The sequence below is a fragment of the Melopsittacus undulatus genome, chromosome 1 (assembly GCF_012275295.1).
Source record: "Melopsittacus undulatus isolate bMelUnd1 chromosome 1, bMelUnd1.mat.Z, whole genome shotgun sequence".
In the NCBI taxonomy this organism is placed as follows: Eukaryota; Metazoa; Chordata; class Aves; order Psittaciformes; family Psittaculidae; genus Melopsittacus; species Melopsittacus undulatus.
In genome coordinates, this window is record NC_047527.1 from 143559054 (window position 1) to 143575744 (window position 16691).

A 16691-nucleotide genomic window follows, 5' to 3' on the forward strand; every position below is an offset into this window, starting at 1 on the left:
TGACAAAGACTTACCTGAATGATGCAAGGTATCCTGAGGGCTGCTAACAGAAGTATTTATTGGCTTGGCTCTCTTATAATCTCTCTAGGTCATATATGGTGCTAAAGAATGGTTTTACTGAGCATTTGTAAATAATTATATGTTTTTAGAAGCTGCCTAAAAATCAGCTTGTCTTTGATCTGGGTATGTAGGCCAGGAGAGGGACAACCCACTAAAATAAAAGGCTTGGGTTTATTTTTGAAGTGGAGCAAGCTGTTTCTTTTGTGTGACTTCAGAAAAGCCCAAGTGATTGTCTCTTACGGAGAGGTTTTGGCAATCGGATGTTAACTGAATTGCGTGTAACATCTTGCAAGTGTTAAGCCTTCCTATCATTTATCACACAAATACGTTCACCAAATCATTTAAATCCAGTAGTGTTGACTGCTTTGCAAACAATAAATGGTTTCTAGAAAAAGCATATAAAATACGCTATGTGACATCACTTATAAACTTCTTAGCTGGTGCAGGTTTGCTCAGCTGCTCATGCCTTGGTTGACATAATCTCCACCTTAGCAAGTTTTTTTTAAGTAATTCACCCTTGACTGAGCTAATTTTTGGGGAATTTCTTTAACTGCCTTGGTTATTTTGTGCCTTTCAGTGAAGATTAACAGTTATTAGAGCTTTTTAAAAATTACATATTTATGTATTTTTGTTAATTTCATTTTTAAGAGTTCTTTGGATGTCAGTGGCTCTCACAGGAGCAGAGCAAGTACTTCCAGGAGGAGAGATTTTGTGGTGTGTAGCCTGGAATGAGCATGCTTTGATGTGTTCATATAACATTTTCTGTGTCTACTTACCAAAGCAGTGGTTTGGTGAAAGCATGCTTCTTAATAGAAGATGTAATTAATTGGTAATTAACTGCTGCAATGGTGCGTAGAATCAGAGAATCATAGAATGGTTTGGGTTGCAAAGGACCTTAAGATCATGCGGTTCCAACCTCCTGCCATGGGTAAGGATGCCTCACCCTAGACCCTGTCACCCGATGCTCTGTCCAACCTGGCCTTGAACACTGCCAGGGATGGAGCATTCACTACCTCCCTGGGCAACCCATTCCAGTGTTTCACCACCCTCACAGTAAAGAGCTTCTTCATTCTATATAACCGCAACTTCCCCTGTTTAAGTTTGAACCCATTGCCTCTTCTCCTGTTGCTACAAACCCTTATGAAGTGTCTCCCTCCAGAATCCTTGTAAGCCCCTTTCAGATACTATGAGGTCTCCACGCAGCCTTTTCTTCTTCAGGCTGATTAGCCACAACTTTCTCAGCCTGTCTTCATACAGGAGGTGCTCCAGCCACCTAATTGTTCTTGCGGCCCTCCTCTGGACATGCTCCAACAGTTCCATGTCCTTCTTATGTTGAGGACACCAGCACTGCACACAGTACTCCAAATAGGGTCTCAGGAGGGCAGAGTAGAGGGACAGAATCACCTCCTTTGACCTGCTGGTTGCACTCCTTTTGATGCAGCCCAGAATACGGTTGGCTTTCTGGGCTGCAAGCGCACACTGAAGCCAGCTTGTGTTCATTTTCTCATCAACCATCACCCCTAAGTCCTTCTCTGCAGGGCTGCTCTGAATCTCTTCTCTGCCCAACCTGTAGTTGTGCCTGGGATTGCCCCAGCCCAGGTGTAGCACCTTGCACTTGGCTTGGTTGACCTTCATGAGGTTGGCATCAACCCACCACACGAGCATGTCAAGGTCCCTCTGGATGGCATTCCTTCCCTCCAGCGTATCAACCAAACCACACAGCTTGGTGTCATTGACAAACTTGCTGAGGGTGCACTCAATCCCACTGTCCATGTCACCAACAAAGATGTTGAACAGGATTGATCACAACACTGATCCCTGAGGGACACCACTCGTTACTGGTTTCCAGCTGGACACTGAGCCACAGCTCTTCATGTGCGGCCATCCAGCCAGTTCTTTATCCACCGAGTGGTCCACCTATCAAACTGATGTCTCTCCTGTTTAGAGACAAGGACCTTGTGTGGGACAGTGTTGAACTCTGCACAAATCCAGGTAGATGACATCAACTGCTCTACCCCTGTCCATCAGTTCTGTAGCCCCGTCATATTGGTCAGGCAGGATTTTCCCTTAGTGAAGCCATGCTGGCTGTCACCAAGCACCTTGTTGTTTTTCATGTGCCTTAGCATGCCTTCCAGGAGAATCTGCTCCATGATCCTTCATGGCAGAGAGGTGATACTGACTGGTCTGTAATTTCCTGGGTCTTCCATCTTTCCCTTCTTAAAAATGGGGGTTATATTTCCCTTTTTCTGGTCATCGGGAGCTTCACCTGAAGTCATTATTGATGTAGCCCAACAGTGACAGCAAGTTTGAGGGCTCAGGGAAAATTTAAAGTAGTAAGTGTTCTGTCTTGAAGGTAACTTGAAGGTTGAAGGGAAGTCTCTCCAGTCTCTTGTAATGGCCCCAAAAGAGAAGTAAAAAGTGAAAGTGCAAAGATTTTGCATCAGCCTGTCTAGGTACAAAGACGTTGCTGAAAGTTATGGCAGGAGACCTTTTTTCTCAGTTACCTTGCAATGGTATTACTGCAGTTAAGGCTGGAATACAAACAAATTTTACTTTTCCAGAAATGGGTATTTCTATATATATTGTGGTATTCCTAGTTCAGGCAACCTAAATATTTGGTAGTAGATTGTTAAGCTGTTATTAGTGAAATAAAAGTGTTACAGGTATAAGTCAAGCATTGTGATGATGATAATCATCAAAGTGATGCATATTCTATCACCATTCTTCAGTATGAAGGTTGCTTATTGGTAGGTAAAAAGCAAAGATTAAAACTGTTTAAATAAAAGAAGAAATGGTTAAGTTGGTTAAAGCTGCTACAGTGACCTATGGTAATACATTAAGCAACAAAACCAGGTATAATAATCTATAAATTTCATTATTAGATTGCTACTTAATATGGTATGAATATTGGATCTATTGGAACTGTCAAGATAATATAAACCCAATATGAAATCATGTGAACTAAACCTGGCCTATATTAATGTAAAAACAAAATTAAAAAAATCTAAAATCAGGGAATTTTTGGTGTTAATTTGATCTCTTGAAGGAATTTTCAGATGTATCAGTAGAGAAGAAGAGATTACCTTTCTTGTAATCCTCTCAGTGGTTCTCATGTTGCAAATTACACTGGGTAATGCTCTAGCATGCTGTTAGGATATCATGTAGTTTTCTCAAACTACCTTCAATTTCTGTTTTGTGCTTTTATTAAAGTATTCCATCCTCAGAATGCCCTTTAGATTGTATAAATAGCAAAATCATTCATGTATAAGTTTTTGTCATTAGTAGAATGTGTGTTCTTACAATTTCCATTCAAGTCTTTTTAATAATTATTTGGGAAAACAAAAAAAAAATCTGTTTTGGGGGGTTTTGTTTGGTTTTGGTTGGTTGGTTCCTGTTAAACTTTGAATTTTGATATCATTTTCTTTCACTTCAGTGTGACAGTGCTAAGGATAGATCTGCAAGATACTCGGCCCCTGTATGTTGACGCTTTGCATGTCTTTGAGTGAAGACTGCTTTTGTGCTTTGTTTTGAAGGTGTAACAACACTAACTAGCATCTTGGAATTATTGGTTTGAAGACATATATACATTTATACTAGCACACTTTCAGACCTAGAACAGCAATATGTTTCTAAGACTTTCCATAGAATGCATGTATAAACTACTTCTGGGAGAAAATCTAATGAAGTGATATATTACAGACAGCTGTCTCACAGTAAGCACTCTTTAGTATTTACCTGTTATTTCTAAACTTTGTAGTGAAGTGACTTGTACAGATTAGACTGGAGAATATATTAAAAGTGTGCGTATGCATGTGTTTGTATTGTTCATTTCCATGTAGAAACTTTAACTTAATAGAAAATTATTCCAGTCTTGAGAAAATACAGGTGGTTTGTGTACCTGTACTTTAAAACCAGTCTGTATAGTTATGAAATAATAGTAGAGTGCATCCCATTCTTATTGGCATGCCCAATAAGATCTCTGTGTGTTGCCTTAAGCGAAGACAAGCACCACTGAAAGGGACATGGTGAACAACTTAAAAAGCTGAATTTAAACAGCAGTGTTATCTGAATTCACTACAGATAAGCAGACACAATATAGTGCTTAAAATAATTTGTCATGTTAAGCTTTTTTGGTTTGTTTATTGGTTTTACATTTTCTGTGAAATGTGACCACTGCCTTAAGCCAAGTCTGTGTTAAGCAGAGATAAGGTTGGCTATAGCTGCACTTACCAGTTCCTTTTTACACAGCAATAGAAGTATGGCTTATTATTCTAATCATGTAGTTAGAATTTTCTGGTTTTTTTTTCCATTGTAGATGGTAAAAATCTTAAATCCTCATGTTTGACTTGTTTATATTTTAAAATTGATCATGTTATGTAGTGGTATTAATTTTCTAAACTTTATTCTTAGAGTTATGGTTACAGTGAATCTCACAGTTCAAAGAAGAAAGCCGGTCACTCACATAGAGATTTATTGGTTAGTTTTCTACTATATTTATTGGTTAATTTTCTATAATGTTTATTATAAATACATTATGTGGAGTTACATGCTGATACAGTTATGGATTTATTACAGTTATTAGGTAGCTGACATATGCATAAATGAGTTCAGGAAAAACAAACTTCTAGTATTGACCAAATTCTTCCCTGAAGTTGAGTGTTTGAAACTCTTCATGTCAGTGGAATACCATGAATGGAATCAGCTGGATAGAAATCATGTTCTCCTGGAGGCCTGGGGAAGGCTTTTGGAACTACCTGAAAGTGCAGTTCTCCAGATTAAATTTTGTTCTGTCAGCACAGAGACACATGTTCTATTATTTACACTTTGTCCCTTATCAAACAGATATACTTTAGGTATAGGTGCGAAATGGATTGAATTTACCATAAACCTTGATGTTAACCCAGTAAACCCTTGAGAGAGGCACATGGATGGTGATGATCTTCCAAAAACTATCCTAGAAAGTTCAGTGTGTAACATAATTAATACGTATTTTGACTGTAATTTTTCAGAGGGTTTTGGCACTGATGGATTAGCAGTTGTGTCAAGTTGAGGGAATTAGAGCAGCAGTAGGTGTTTGTGTTGAGACAAGGCTGAAATGATTTTTGTTTACCTATTATTTGTATTACAACATTTCTCCGTGCAGTTTTGAGGTGCACTGCATTCTGAAAGTGCTCCTTTTTGCCATGTCTTCAACTCTTACTTTTTTTTCCTCCTGCTTTATATGTGTATATATATATATTTTTTTTTTCCTCACATATGCATATGCTTATATGCAGGTGGTGTAGAAAATGTCAAAACCCAACAGGAATCAGCCAAAGTATAATTTCTAGGCTTTCATGCATGCTTGGTGTAAGGAGCAGTGGTAGGGTACAAATTAATGCTGATAACACAAACATCCTTCCTTTGTTAAATTGCATTAAGTTAGGGATTTGACCCTCTCTCTCCAAAAATGCTCTCATTCACTATGCTGTCTACTGGGAAAAAAAAGAAGATCAAATTATTAGCAGGTTTTGGCAAATGTTTTTGAAGTATTTCATGCTACACTTGTCAGGGTTTAGATAAATGTTTTGGAGCTTTCTTATTAGGGAGAAAAAAACCCAAAGATTGTTTACTATTTTTGGTTGAGCATGATATTAAAAATACAGATAATGCTGATATACAGGATGCACAACTGGTTTGGGGAGTTTTTACATTTTATTTGCTTCAGAAAGTTATATGGTTCTGGGGTCAACTATGGGGAACATTTTTACAGTGTTCTGTACCAATTCTAAGCTTGGGAACATTGAGCAATGTCAAGGTAGAAGTTTTATTTACAAGATCTACAGATGCAATCTTTGTTTTCTCTTTTCCTCCCCTCACAGAGTGGAATTTACTACGATCAAAGAAATTATAGCAGCCTTAGATATAGTAAACCAGTTTCTTCCTACCATACTCGGGTCTGTCTCCTCTTCCTATATTAATTTTTTAATGTATATAAAATACATCTATTTAGGTTTGCTTATGCTGTATGAAGCAGACTTTTCTCTCCTTCTGTAACATTGCAGATTATTATAGCTAGTAGTTACAATTATTTTTTCTTGCTTCTAGGGGTTGCCTTTTACAAAATGAATGGATAACATGCAAGTTACTCTGTTCTGCCTATATAGGGTTTTAAATTCCAAATTAATTCTATTTCCTGATTGCATGATATAAAGAAAAAACGTAGCAGCTGTGACACTTGCTTTTTCTAAGTCCTGTTTTTTAAAACAGCAACAGAAAGTGTTAAAAGTTTAGTATCAATGTACTAGTTTGTTTTGTAGTAATATACATAAGTCCTTGCTCTGTTCTGAGATGGGTGCTGTCTTCCAGTACCTGTACCTCCTTTGTGGTCAGGTTTAAATCAGCAACTAGAGGAAATTGATGTGACTTTTTACAACTACTTAATTTTCTGTCATTCTCTTCTATAAATCTGATAAAAATACCAGATTTCTTTAATGTTTGAAAATACGATCTCAAAGATAATGGGTTTTCTTGGAGTGTTTGTCCAAGCATGTCTCTAATAGATGTAAAATTTAGTATTTTCTTTATAACTTTCAGGGAATATAGAGTAATATACTAAAACAATGTTAATGTACACAGGAAAGGTTTCTGACTTTTTCTTTCACACTACAGTCATCTTCTCTATGCAGTGATCCAGTGGCAACAACTAGGAGTTACAGGGTTAGTACAATGCAAAATAATCTTACTTACCTTTAGATGTTTGAATGGCCCACAGAAGTATAAAATTACACTTCTCTTCATAGGTGTCTCCTTCTGTAAACACTGGTTTGATAAGAAGTATCAGTTTGGTTCGTAAGCACCATTTGCATGGTTGCCTTAAATTTGTATTGTATAGCCATGAGGCTTGACAGTATTACATGCGCTTTTTTTTCCTTGTTGAAGCTGAAGCTTGTGTGTGTCGTTTTGTGGAGTCATTCAGTTTAGTGTCTTTAACATCGTTAAAGTGCCTCTTCAAAGCATTTTAGTAGTTGATGGTTTACTGATCTTACAGACAGAGAGGCATAATATTTATGAATATAATGATGATGTTGAAGGAATACGAGGTTAGAACAAGTTAATCCAAGCATACTAATTAACATTTGCATGTATAATACTAAAAAGCTATTTAAAGAAGCATTTGCACAAGAAAAAATATTGTCAGGAGGTTGCAGAAATTTGTGGTAAAATACACTTTAGATACTTTCAAATAAGTTGCCTTATTTAAATGAATAATCGTGATGTAATAGGATGAAAACATAATCTGCATCTTTGCAAAACAAAAATTAGATGAAAGTGCTATAAGAATGGCTAAAGTTGCTCTACAGAAAGTTGTCTTCAAAATGACATGCATGCCTGAAACCTCATGGCTCTTGCCGCCCCAGCAGTTCAAATTCAACTTACACTGCCATCTAGTGACATGCTAAACCTGTGTAGAAAATTATCAGGTATTTTTATGTAGTGTTATTTTATGCAGCTACTGGGATCTTGTACTGGGCTTGAATTGCAAGCAGATAATTTTCTCTTTCGGCTTTGTGCATTTTCTTGAGAAAACATTAGAAGATACCCTGAAAGAACAAGACCGTAATGACTGCTATTACGTACAGTTCTGATACGCGTATAATTCTGCATGCAGTTTCTACTAGACTTCTCCTCACTGGTAGGAGGAAAGCAGCCTGACACTATATTTTATTATTATTATATTTCCCAGAGCTGCTTTTATTATTCAATGCATAAATAGATTTCAGCCTTTTACCTTGAAATGTTGTAATTCAGGAAAAGCTGCATGGCTGAGCTTGAAGCAAAACTGATAAGTGTACAATATATCTTCAATTTCCAGGATGGATTAAAACTTCTGAAGACTTCAGAACAGTGAAAAACAATTTGAAATTTAAGTGATTGTTGTAATTTTATTCTGAAAAGAAAGGTTTGGTTTTTATATTTCTTTTTTAACTCTTTGGGTATTTTTCAAGGAAATTATTAAACTTGTATTTGGAAATAGACATCCCTGACAGTAGGAGGAAATACTGCTGGAAATGTAAAAAAAAATTGTGCTTTCATAAAGGAGTGTATTACAGCGTATGAGCGTGGTGTAATACAGCATATGAGTGTGGTGTAATCATTTCTGAGACTGAATGTAAAGAGCATTTTATTTCCTCTTTCTCAGGCATCATTGAGTGGTGATGGATTACATAGCTCATATAGTTCTCACACTGTAAGTGTAGTAGGCTTTTGGTTGTTTCTTATCTTTGTTTTCTGGAGACAAAAATCTATGAAAATGAAAAATGTATTCATCGCTTCTCTTTAGCCATCTGAATACAGTTATTCCTCAAGAGCAAGCTCTGTTCGAAGTAGTCCTGTGGTGAGCATTCCTCTTGCATGGTTTGCTGAATGCTTTACTAATGAATGATGATTATGAGTATTTATACCACGGTTCATTTTACTGACCAACACATAGGTCCGATTGTTCAATTCTGCATCAGTAACTTGTTAGAGATGCCATTTTTAGCAAGATGTAAAATTTTAGCAGCAGGACAGCAGAGTGTAGAAGCAACAAGGATTGATTTTTTTTCTAAACATCTCTTAAATATCTCTAATGTACATAACTGGAAGCAGCTGGAAACCGGAGTACAGGACATTCTTGGGGTTACCACCTTATGTCATAGTTCTAGCAGGCACGTGAAACTGTTACTACAATGCATGTCTTTGGGGAAGAGGGCTACTTCAAACTTTCTTATATGATCCAGTAAGAAGTAACAGGCTCATTTTTATGGGCACTACTATTCAAAACCAAGAGAAATTTGTTCCTTTATTTCTGTTGTGTTAAAAGTGTCATTCCGAAGATGGCTTTTCTTGCTGCAAAGTGATTTTTAAATAGTTCTGTTTCTGTTGCAGAACAGCTGTCCTAGTTTCATTAGTACAGCTGCCCATTTGTCATGTTACACAAAAAAGTGTTCTGGTATGGGTTTAATTGAAATGTTATGTTGGATCCGTTTTTCGCTTCTCACATATTCCTAACAATGGTGTAGAGACTAAACAAATCAGAACAGATTTGTCAGAAACTGGGTGCTTTTAGCTATAACAGATGTCAGAATGAATTTTTGAGGGTGTAGGAAAGGGAATTTTGCTATTACTTTATGAAGTTCTGAAACATAAGAGGTATTAACATCCATCTCTGAGGTCTCTTGAACAGTGAAAATAGTACTTTTCTCCTTAGTTTCTCTTAACACTAATTTCTTTATACTTTAACCTTATATAGATATATCAGATCTCAGTATGTATATGTAAGTTTGATATATTTTGCCTTTTTCTAGTGTAGTATTAGCATTTTTTCCCTTTCCTTTTTAGGTGCCTGTCTGACATATAGCTTTGGGGCATAAGCTTGTCATCTATTGTAAGGCCTCTTAAAATTGAGGCCTCTTAAAAAGAGGAAACCCAGCTCATACTCATAATTAGTAGTGTTGGAATTGTGTTGATTTGAAGAAAAGACTTTTGTAGAGAAAAATACTGTTTTATTTATCAATTTCTGATTATCTGTTTTTATGACTTATAAACATTTTTTACAGTTAATTTTTTGTAGCTTGTATTTGGCACTATAATAGTGCTAAACCCTTTGGTGTCTCTGTATTATTTTTTCTATGTTGCTCCAAATGAAGGCATGAATTGACAATAGATGTTAGTTCCTTTTAGGCTTAGATACTATGAACTATAAGAGTAAGTAAGTAAGTAATAAGCATGTGAAGGGAGTATATAAAAACAATGCATATGCTGACTAAAGAAGTCACATCAGTGTAGTACTTGTTTTATTCATGTAGACACATTTAAAATAGCAGAAATCTGGGAAAGTAAGATTTTTACAACTGTTAAACTGTGAGAAAAGCAAAACTAAATTGCACTAATGGAGATTTAAGTTTGGATTTCCTGTTTGTTTTTTTTTTTTTTTTAATAAGCATTTGTTCATTTTGTGATACTATCTTCAGTTCTTTCACCCTTCTTATCTTTTGAAGTCCTCTGATTTTTCTGATCAAAGTGAAACTGCTGCTGACTATTTCAGTCGTTCCAACCGCAGGGGAAGCATTGTTTCCGATGCAGATGATGCCCAAGGTTTGAATAGTGTGAGTGTAACATTTGTTATACTGTGATGAATACTATGGATTTTCTTTTAATGCTCTGAAAGAGTAAATACTGCAAAAGCATTCAGAGTTATTTAATGGCAGATAGGTTTGTTGAGGGGATGGGGCAGGTTTTGTCATATAGAAGTGTCTGGAATCTGAATTTCTAAAAAGCATGCTGCTTTATTTGAAAGGGGATTTTGCCTGTTGCTGGAAGCATGTGAAACACGTTAACACTTCATGGTTTTTGTGTGTGATAAGTTTAATCATCTCTTCAATGTAAAATGTTGGGGATTTCCCTCAGAAATTAACAATGTCTGGTGTTTTGTGTGTTTTTGGAGTACTACTACTTGGTTTAGTGACAAAAATAAATACTTACAACTGTTCTCTCTTTAGTTCATTTTAGAGTTCATTCATCCAGGGTGAGATTTTGTCAGGGTCATTAATGGAGCACACATTGCTGGCTATGCTCTTGTACCAAATCTCAAGTCAACAGAGCATGCTACATATGATGATGGTTTTCTTGTAAATCCCTTTAATACAAACTTTAGGCTTTACACCAGACCTAGCTGCCTTCCCTGTTGCTGCTATATGTTCTAGAAATTCTTGTTACTGGCTGTATTTTAATAGTGGAAAAAAAAAGGGAAATTTCTGTTCTTAGGCATGTCTTTGAAGTAATAGTGTTAGCACACGCAGTAGGAGGAGGGATTGAGAACAGGGCTTATTTAGATGGGGAAAGGGGGATGCTGGTGCCACACGGTGATCCAGCAGTCTGCAATTGCTTCATTGGGTAAAAGCCTAAGAGGCTGCTAGAGTACCCCTACAATCACTGTTTCTGAGAATCTGCATTTATAACAAACCTGTTTTCCTGAAATTAATGCTTTGTTGAAAGAAAATGTGGAGGCTGACGCTGCCTTCTCAGTTGCTTCTATGATCATCATCACCATTATGTATTATTAGATTCAAAATTTATATCCATAAGTTATTCTAAGCTGATACTTCAGATCAGTTATGTTCTTCACATCACTTTATCATTACAGTGGTGACAAATATTTGCAATTACAGTTTCAGTACATCATTGGAGATGGTGAATTTGCCATGGAAATACAATGTTACTTCTACAGAAACCACAATAGAAAGAAAAAGAAAGATGTCCTAAAATAGCACTTATTTCTAGTGTAACTGTAGCAGACTTCCAAATTGCTTTCTCTAAGCTGGGAGAAAAACAAATGTTCTTAGAGAAACAAAATGTTTGAGATACCATACTCAATATATATTGTTTCTTTAAAATACGGCTACATGTTAAGGTCTTCATTTAATTCCACATAGCTTGATTTATGGAAGTGTAAAAAATATGGAAATCTACAATATGATTTTCCACTATCAGTGTTTTCTAAAGAAGGAGGAGATGCGGTAGTTCTTTTGCTTAGGTTCCAATGCACACAATATGAATTTACCTTATTTTGTAGGTTGCTATTCATGAGTACGCTCCAGTTATGGGCTTGTACCTGAATTAGTTTTGTTCTGATGTAATTGCAGGTTTCACCAAAGAGATTGAAGGGAGAAGTATGTTTTCTAATAACTGCGATGTTCACACTGAAATGCACTTGCATGAAGCTTTGTGTTTGTTATGCCACCAAGTGTTGTGGTCACTACCTGATTGAAAATTAAAGCAGTGAAACATGTTTTGTTGTTCGGTGCTTCAGTATTGGTAATGAATGTCTTAAGTTTTAAAAATTTGTAGGTTTTTCCTTACAAGCATTGATTTATTTTTCAGTTTTTCAGACTGATGGGTTTGGGTTTTTTTCCTGTCTTCATCTGTGCTCACTCAGTATCTTTGAAAAGGAGATGGTGAATCAGTAGTCCCTAATTATGAGATGTGTTTTGTGATCACTTTCCCTTTTCTCTTTCAGCTGGAAGAAAAGAATGAAAAGTCCCATTCAGAAATCTTTTCAAGGGTAAGAGTTTTTAATTCAAAAATTATTGAAAGTCAATGTTGATATACAAATTTAGAAGTATTATAATAGTTCCAAAAGTATAAATGCTGTTTGGTTTTAAGAGCTTGCGAAGAGGTGGTTTTAGACATAGTTTTTGTCTCCAAAAGTAATGCTTTGTATCTTTTTCTTTCCCAAAGAAATAATTTTATTCTTTAGTTAATTTTTTATACTTTATTCTTTTAGCAAGGATGAGTTCCTTACAGAATTCATTTTCTGTGTGAGAAACACTTAGCAAGAAAGGTTGAATTTTAAGAGGCCAGGGCTATAACAATTCATGGGGTAGATTCCACTGGAGGCTGCCTTCTGAATCCAGGGTGGCAGAAATCAGAGTTTTTAGAAATATCTTCAACCCCTACAGTTTTACAGCACTAGCAGCCTCCTTATGAAATGCTTCTGTACAGATGACTCAAAACTGTAATGTTATGATAACTGATCAAAGTGAAACCAGCAGTTCACCAGTAAGTGCTGGGAAATAACCAGTGGGTAAATATTGTCTGTAGGCTAATGCTAAGAAATGGTAAAAAGAAGAGAGAAAAGTATTCTATGACTATGAAGGAATTTATTAAGGTCACAAATACCAAAATGATGGGATGATTCCTGATAGATGATTTTTTTTCTTTTTTAAGCCATCATCTCGCAATTCAGTAAGTGCAACTCCTCTGAGTGGCAACTCATCTAGGAGAGGAAGTGGAGACACGAGTAGTTGGGTGGATCCTGATGCATCTCTCAGTGAATTACGGGTAAATGACATTTTCAGAGAATTTGGAGATAGCTTAAATTGTATTTATAGTTAGGAGGAATTTATCTTCGCTACAGAACTTCTGGTTTCTTAACAGTAAGAAAAAGTTACAAGGATGTAATTTTCAATCACAGAAAATTTATCTTGGCAATTTGTTGTGTTCATAAATATTTATGGTGCCAACACTTTAGCTTATATTACAGTTAAACTTCAAGTCAAATTTTGAAACAGTTCTGTCTTGTTTGACATGGCTTGGATTCAGGGATATTAACCAGATCTTTCCATCACATTGTTTTAAATTCATTATAAATTCTGTGAATTATTGCAGGCTTTGGCAATTGACAGAAATGCATGTACAGCTTTTAATGCTTTTTTTCAACTATAAATTATTTCCCCATACTTCTCATGCAATGGTTCATTCCTATGTCCTGCAGGATATCTATGATCTTAAGGACCAGATACACGATGTAGAAGGGAGATACATGCAGGGACTTAAGGAACTAAAGGTATCAGGGCTCTTCCCAAGCATGCATTCTGTATGGGTATTTTTGGGTAATGGAGATATCACTGGTTCCACTAACTACATAAGGCTTTACTAACAAGGTTTTGAATTTCTTCTTCAAAGCATGTAACTAACTTTTAGTGCATAGAGAGCATCAGCTTAAATTTGTCATGCAAGACAATTAAGGCATGATTTAAATGTACATGAGAGAGAGTATGTTTGTTATTTGGTTTGTTAAAATACGGTTAAGCTTCTGTATTTTTACCAGGTGTTTTCTGGGGACACAATGAGCAGTTCAGTTTATATCTTTTAGAGTTTTATTAGCAAATAAATGGATATTCAAAATAATTACAATGTATTGAACGGGAAGGAAAGAAATGGGTTATAGTTATGACAAAACTTAAGCATTAGCCTTCCAAGCTTCAGCAAATACTACATCTTACAAAACAAAGCTGAAGTAATAATTGTGAAAGATGTGCTGAAATGAATTTGGACAGGCATACTGCTTGCAGGAGTAGGTGATTTGGTTTAATCCTTTGCCATTAAGAAAGATGTATGGGTTTTTTTATGCTTTTGGTTCATATTCCCATTATCAATGAAGGTTGGTGTCTTCAGCATTAGGTGAATGAGATTTGTATTTTGACTTGTTTAAGTTAGTATGTATGCTTTTCTTTTCTAAGTTTCCACACAGATAAGAGTTTGCAGTTAAAGTATGATTATTTTCCCCTCTTCTGTGTTGAAGGAAAATTGAATACAGCAAATAATATAGCTTTCAAATTTTTTCAAGATTTGTTTTCTTAACTAATTATCAATGGCTCCATGTAAAAGTAGGGATCTTTCCATATGTTTTATATCCACGTAGAGACTGAACTTAATGAATGCTGCTTGTATTAGAGCATTGTGACACTGATGAGTGTAATAGCTTCCTTGAATTTCATTGATTAAACAACATACTAGATTGCATAGTAAGGAGAACATGTGTAATTTGAGCTGTTCATTGTAGCAAAAATTATTTCCTCTTTCAAGAATAAATAACTTGAGTCTGATAGCCATAGACTCAGATGAAATACATCTTGTTTTAATCACACTGCCAAATGAATATTAAAAGGACTTGAAAGAGCAGTAGATTACAAGATTATTAGACATAGCTCTGATTGTACTAAATTTGAATAAAACATGAGTTTGCTTCATATTTTCAGAATAGATCTCTTTAAACTTTTGCATGTTTGACAGCATCTCATGACAATTGCTCTGAATCATTAATAATGCGCTGTTATTGATTATAATCCATTACACTTACTGAAGATCACAGGTGTGCAATAGTGAGATCTTGATCTGGCCTTGGCTTACAAAATTGAATTGCATTTTATGCTATTATAAATACTGCATAATATGATTCTAAATTAATTTGCCTTCCATAGGCATTCATTTGGGAATCTTTCTTCTTAATTAGGAAGATACAGCCTTTTTTTCAACCTCTGCATTAGCAGATTTGTCTTGGGTACATTCAAAGAGTTAGTAGGGCATCTGCTTTTACATTACTTTTAGGTGGGCTTTTTTTTCAGCAGCTGAGTAGCAGCTACTTGTAATCACACTACCTGCCTATGGTTGACCATTGCTCACACCAAGAGCTGTGGTCTTAACTAGACTAAAAATCTAGTGTCAGTAAAATAACCTTAATGTGGATAGTTCTGATTTAACTAGGTTTCAAATCTTCCTATGTCTCAGTTTGATTCAGTTTTGTTGATTGCGTCAATGTTCCCTGCATCAACTAGAAAGGGATCCTTTTCCTTTTCTCAAAATTTCACTTATGCAGTTAACAGAACGTTCTCTTCATGTCTGCTGGGTTTAATCATCTTGTTCTAGCCAAGCAGGCTAATTTGCATAGCCCTTTGCCATTACTGAAGAACTGTGGGTGGCATTTCTTCATAGCTTTTGGTTGTGTGCAGAGCCTTATTATCCATTTTCATTCCAGCATGTTCCCACTGCTTCATCTTTAGGCATCCCACGGCCTCTTTCAAGTGCTTCATGAATTCTTCCAAATCTGTATTATTTCCCACCAAACTAGAAGGTAACTGAAAGTACATGGAATTCTTGAACCATAGGGGACATGTGGAATACTTTACTGGAAACAAGAAGCAGTTCCAAAAAACTCTTAGAAATGTTCCAGTTTGCTTAACCTGTTAGAGACTTTCAGGCATAGTTTGGTTTCTTTCTTGGAAGCAATTCTCACTCTTCCATCCCAAATCAGTTTATTCCACTTTGACTGCATGTTTCTCCCCTGTTAACTTGTTAATTAATGTAATTTTAATTCAGTCATTTAAACCCCAATCTGGTCTTCTCTTTAAGCCGACAGTCCTGGAGGACATGGCATAAAATAAGGGGCCAAGACAACTGGATTTGATAAGTCTTAGGGGGTGGGCTGCAACAACATTGCTGTTCCCAACTGCCTGAAGGAGGTTGTAGAAAATACAGGGCAGACTCTTTTCTAAGGTGCACAGTGACAGGGCAGGATGCAACAGACAAGTTGCATTGTAAGGGCAGAAATTCCAGTTAGACCTCAAGAAAGACTTTTCACAGGGAAGGCAGTCAAACACTGGTGCAGGTCCTGCAGTCTACATCTCTGGAGATGAGCTGTGAGGAGCTTGATCTTGTTTGCCCCTGTTTAATTAGGAGATTGGACAGATGGCATCCCGAGACCTTTGCCAACCTGAATTACTGCGTGTCTCTACTCACCACGCTCACAGAAATTATAAAATTGGATTTTTTTTCCTAGTTGTACTTTCTTTTACATTTTGTATCTCTTCATGAAAGGACTCATTTTAATCCTAGTATTTTTATGTTTTCCTCTAAATTAAATTAGTCTTTGAAAGCCTTCAGAAGTTTTTCTGTCTCCGGTGTTTTGTTTTACCAGTCTTTACAAGATTTGTCATCTTTACACCATCACAAAAGTCTTTTCTGTGGTTTTAATTTGAAGAGTTACTTGAACACTTTATTTTTCATTATGTTGTTCTCTCTATCTTCAGTCTTTGCTGTTTGCTATTTACTGCTTCCCAGATGATAATGGCACTTTTTATTTTCACTGCTTATACTGTCTTGTCTTTTCTGATCGGTAGTCTGTCAGGCCGTGTCTTAAGTTATTTTTTCTGGGGTTTCTAAAATACTGTATTTCTCCAACACAAAACTCCAGAATTCAGTGAATGGAACAGAGAGGTATAAATACATATGATTAAGATAAAAATTATAAAAGGTAAAATATGTACTTG

General features: G+C 36.0%; 1 protein-coding gene across 5 annotated transcripts in view; it reads left to right on the forward strand.

Annotated features, from left to right (window-relative positions):
* The window catches only part of LRRFIP2 (LRR binding FLII interacting protein 2), a 51893-nt gene that overhangs the window by 20321 nt on the left and 14881 nt on the right, over positions 1–16691 (forward strand). For 2 of the 5 annotated variants that reach the window (XM_034065622.1, XM_034065635.1), the window contains exons 4-6: positions 12101–12145; positions 12811–12924; positions 13358–13429. In XM_034065622.1, the coding sequence (XP_033921513.1) occupies positions 12101–12145; positions 12811–12924; positions 13358–13429 (231 nt within the window). Of the gene's footprint in view, positions 1–708; positions 775–3493; positions 3536–4470; positions 4537–5921; positions 5997–6711; positions 6760–6842; positions 6888–8242; positions 8291–8383; positions 8438–10082; positions 10191–12100; positions 12146–12810; positions 12925–13357; positions 13430–16691 lie in introns of all 5 variants that reach the window. The other 3 variants (XM_034065630.1, XM_034065636.1, XM_034065615.1) reach the window with 2 other exon arrangements.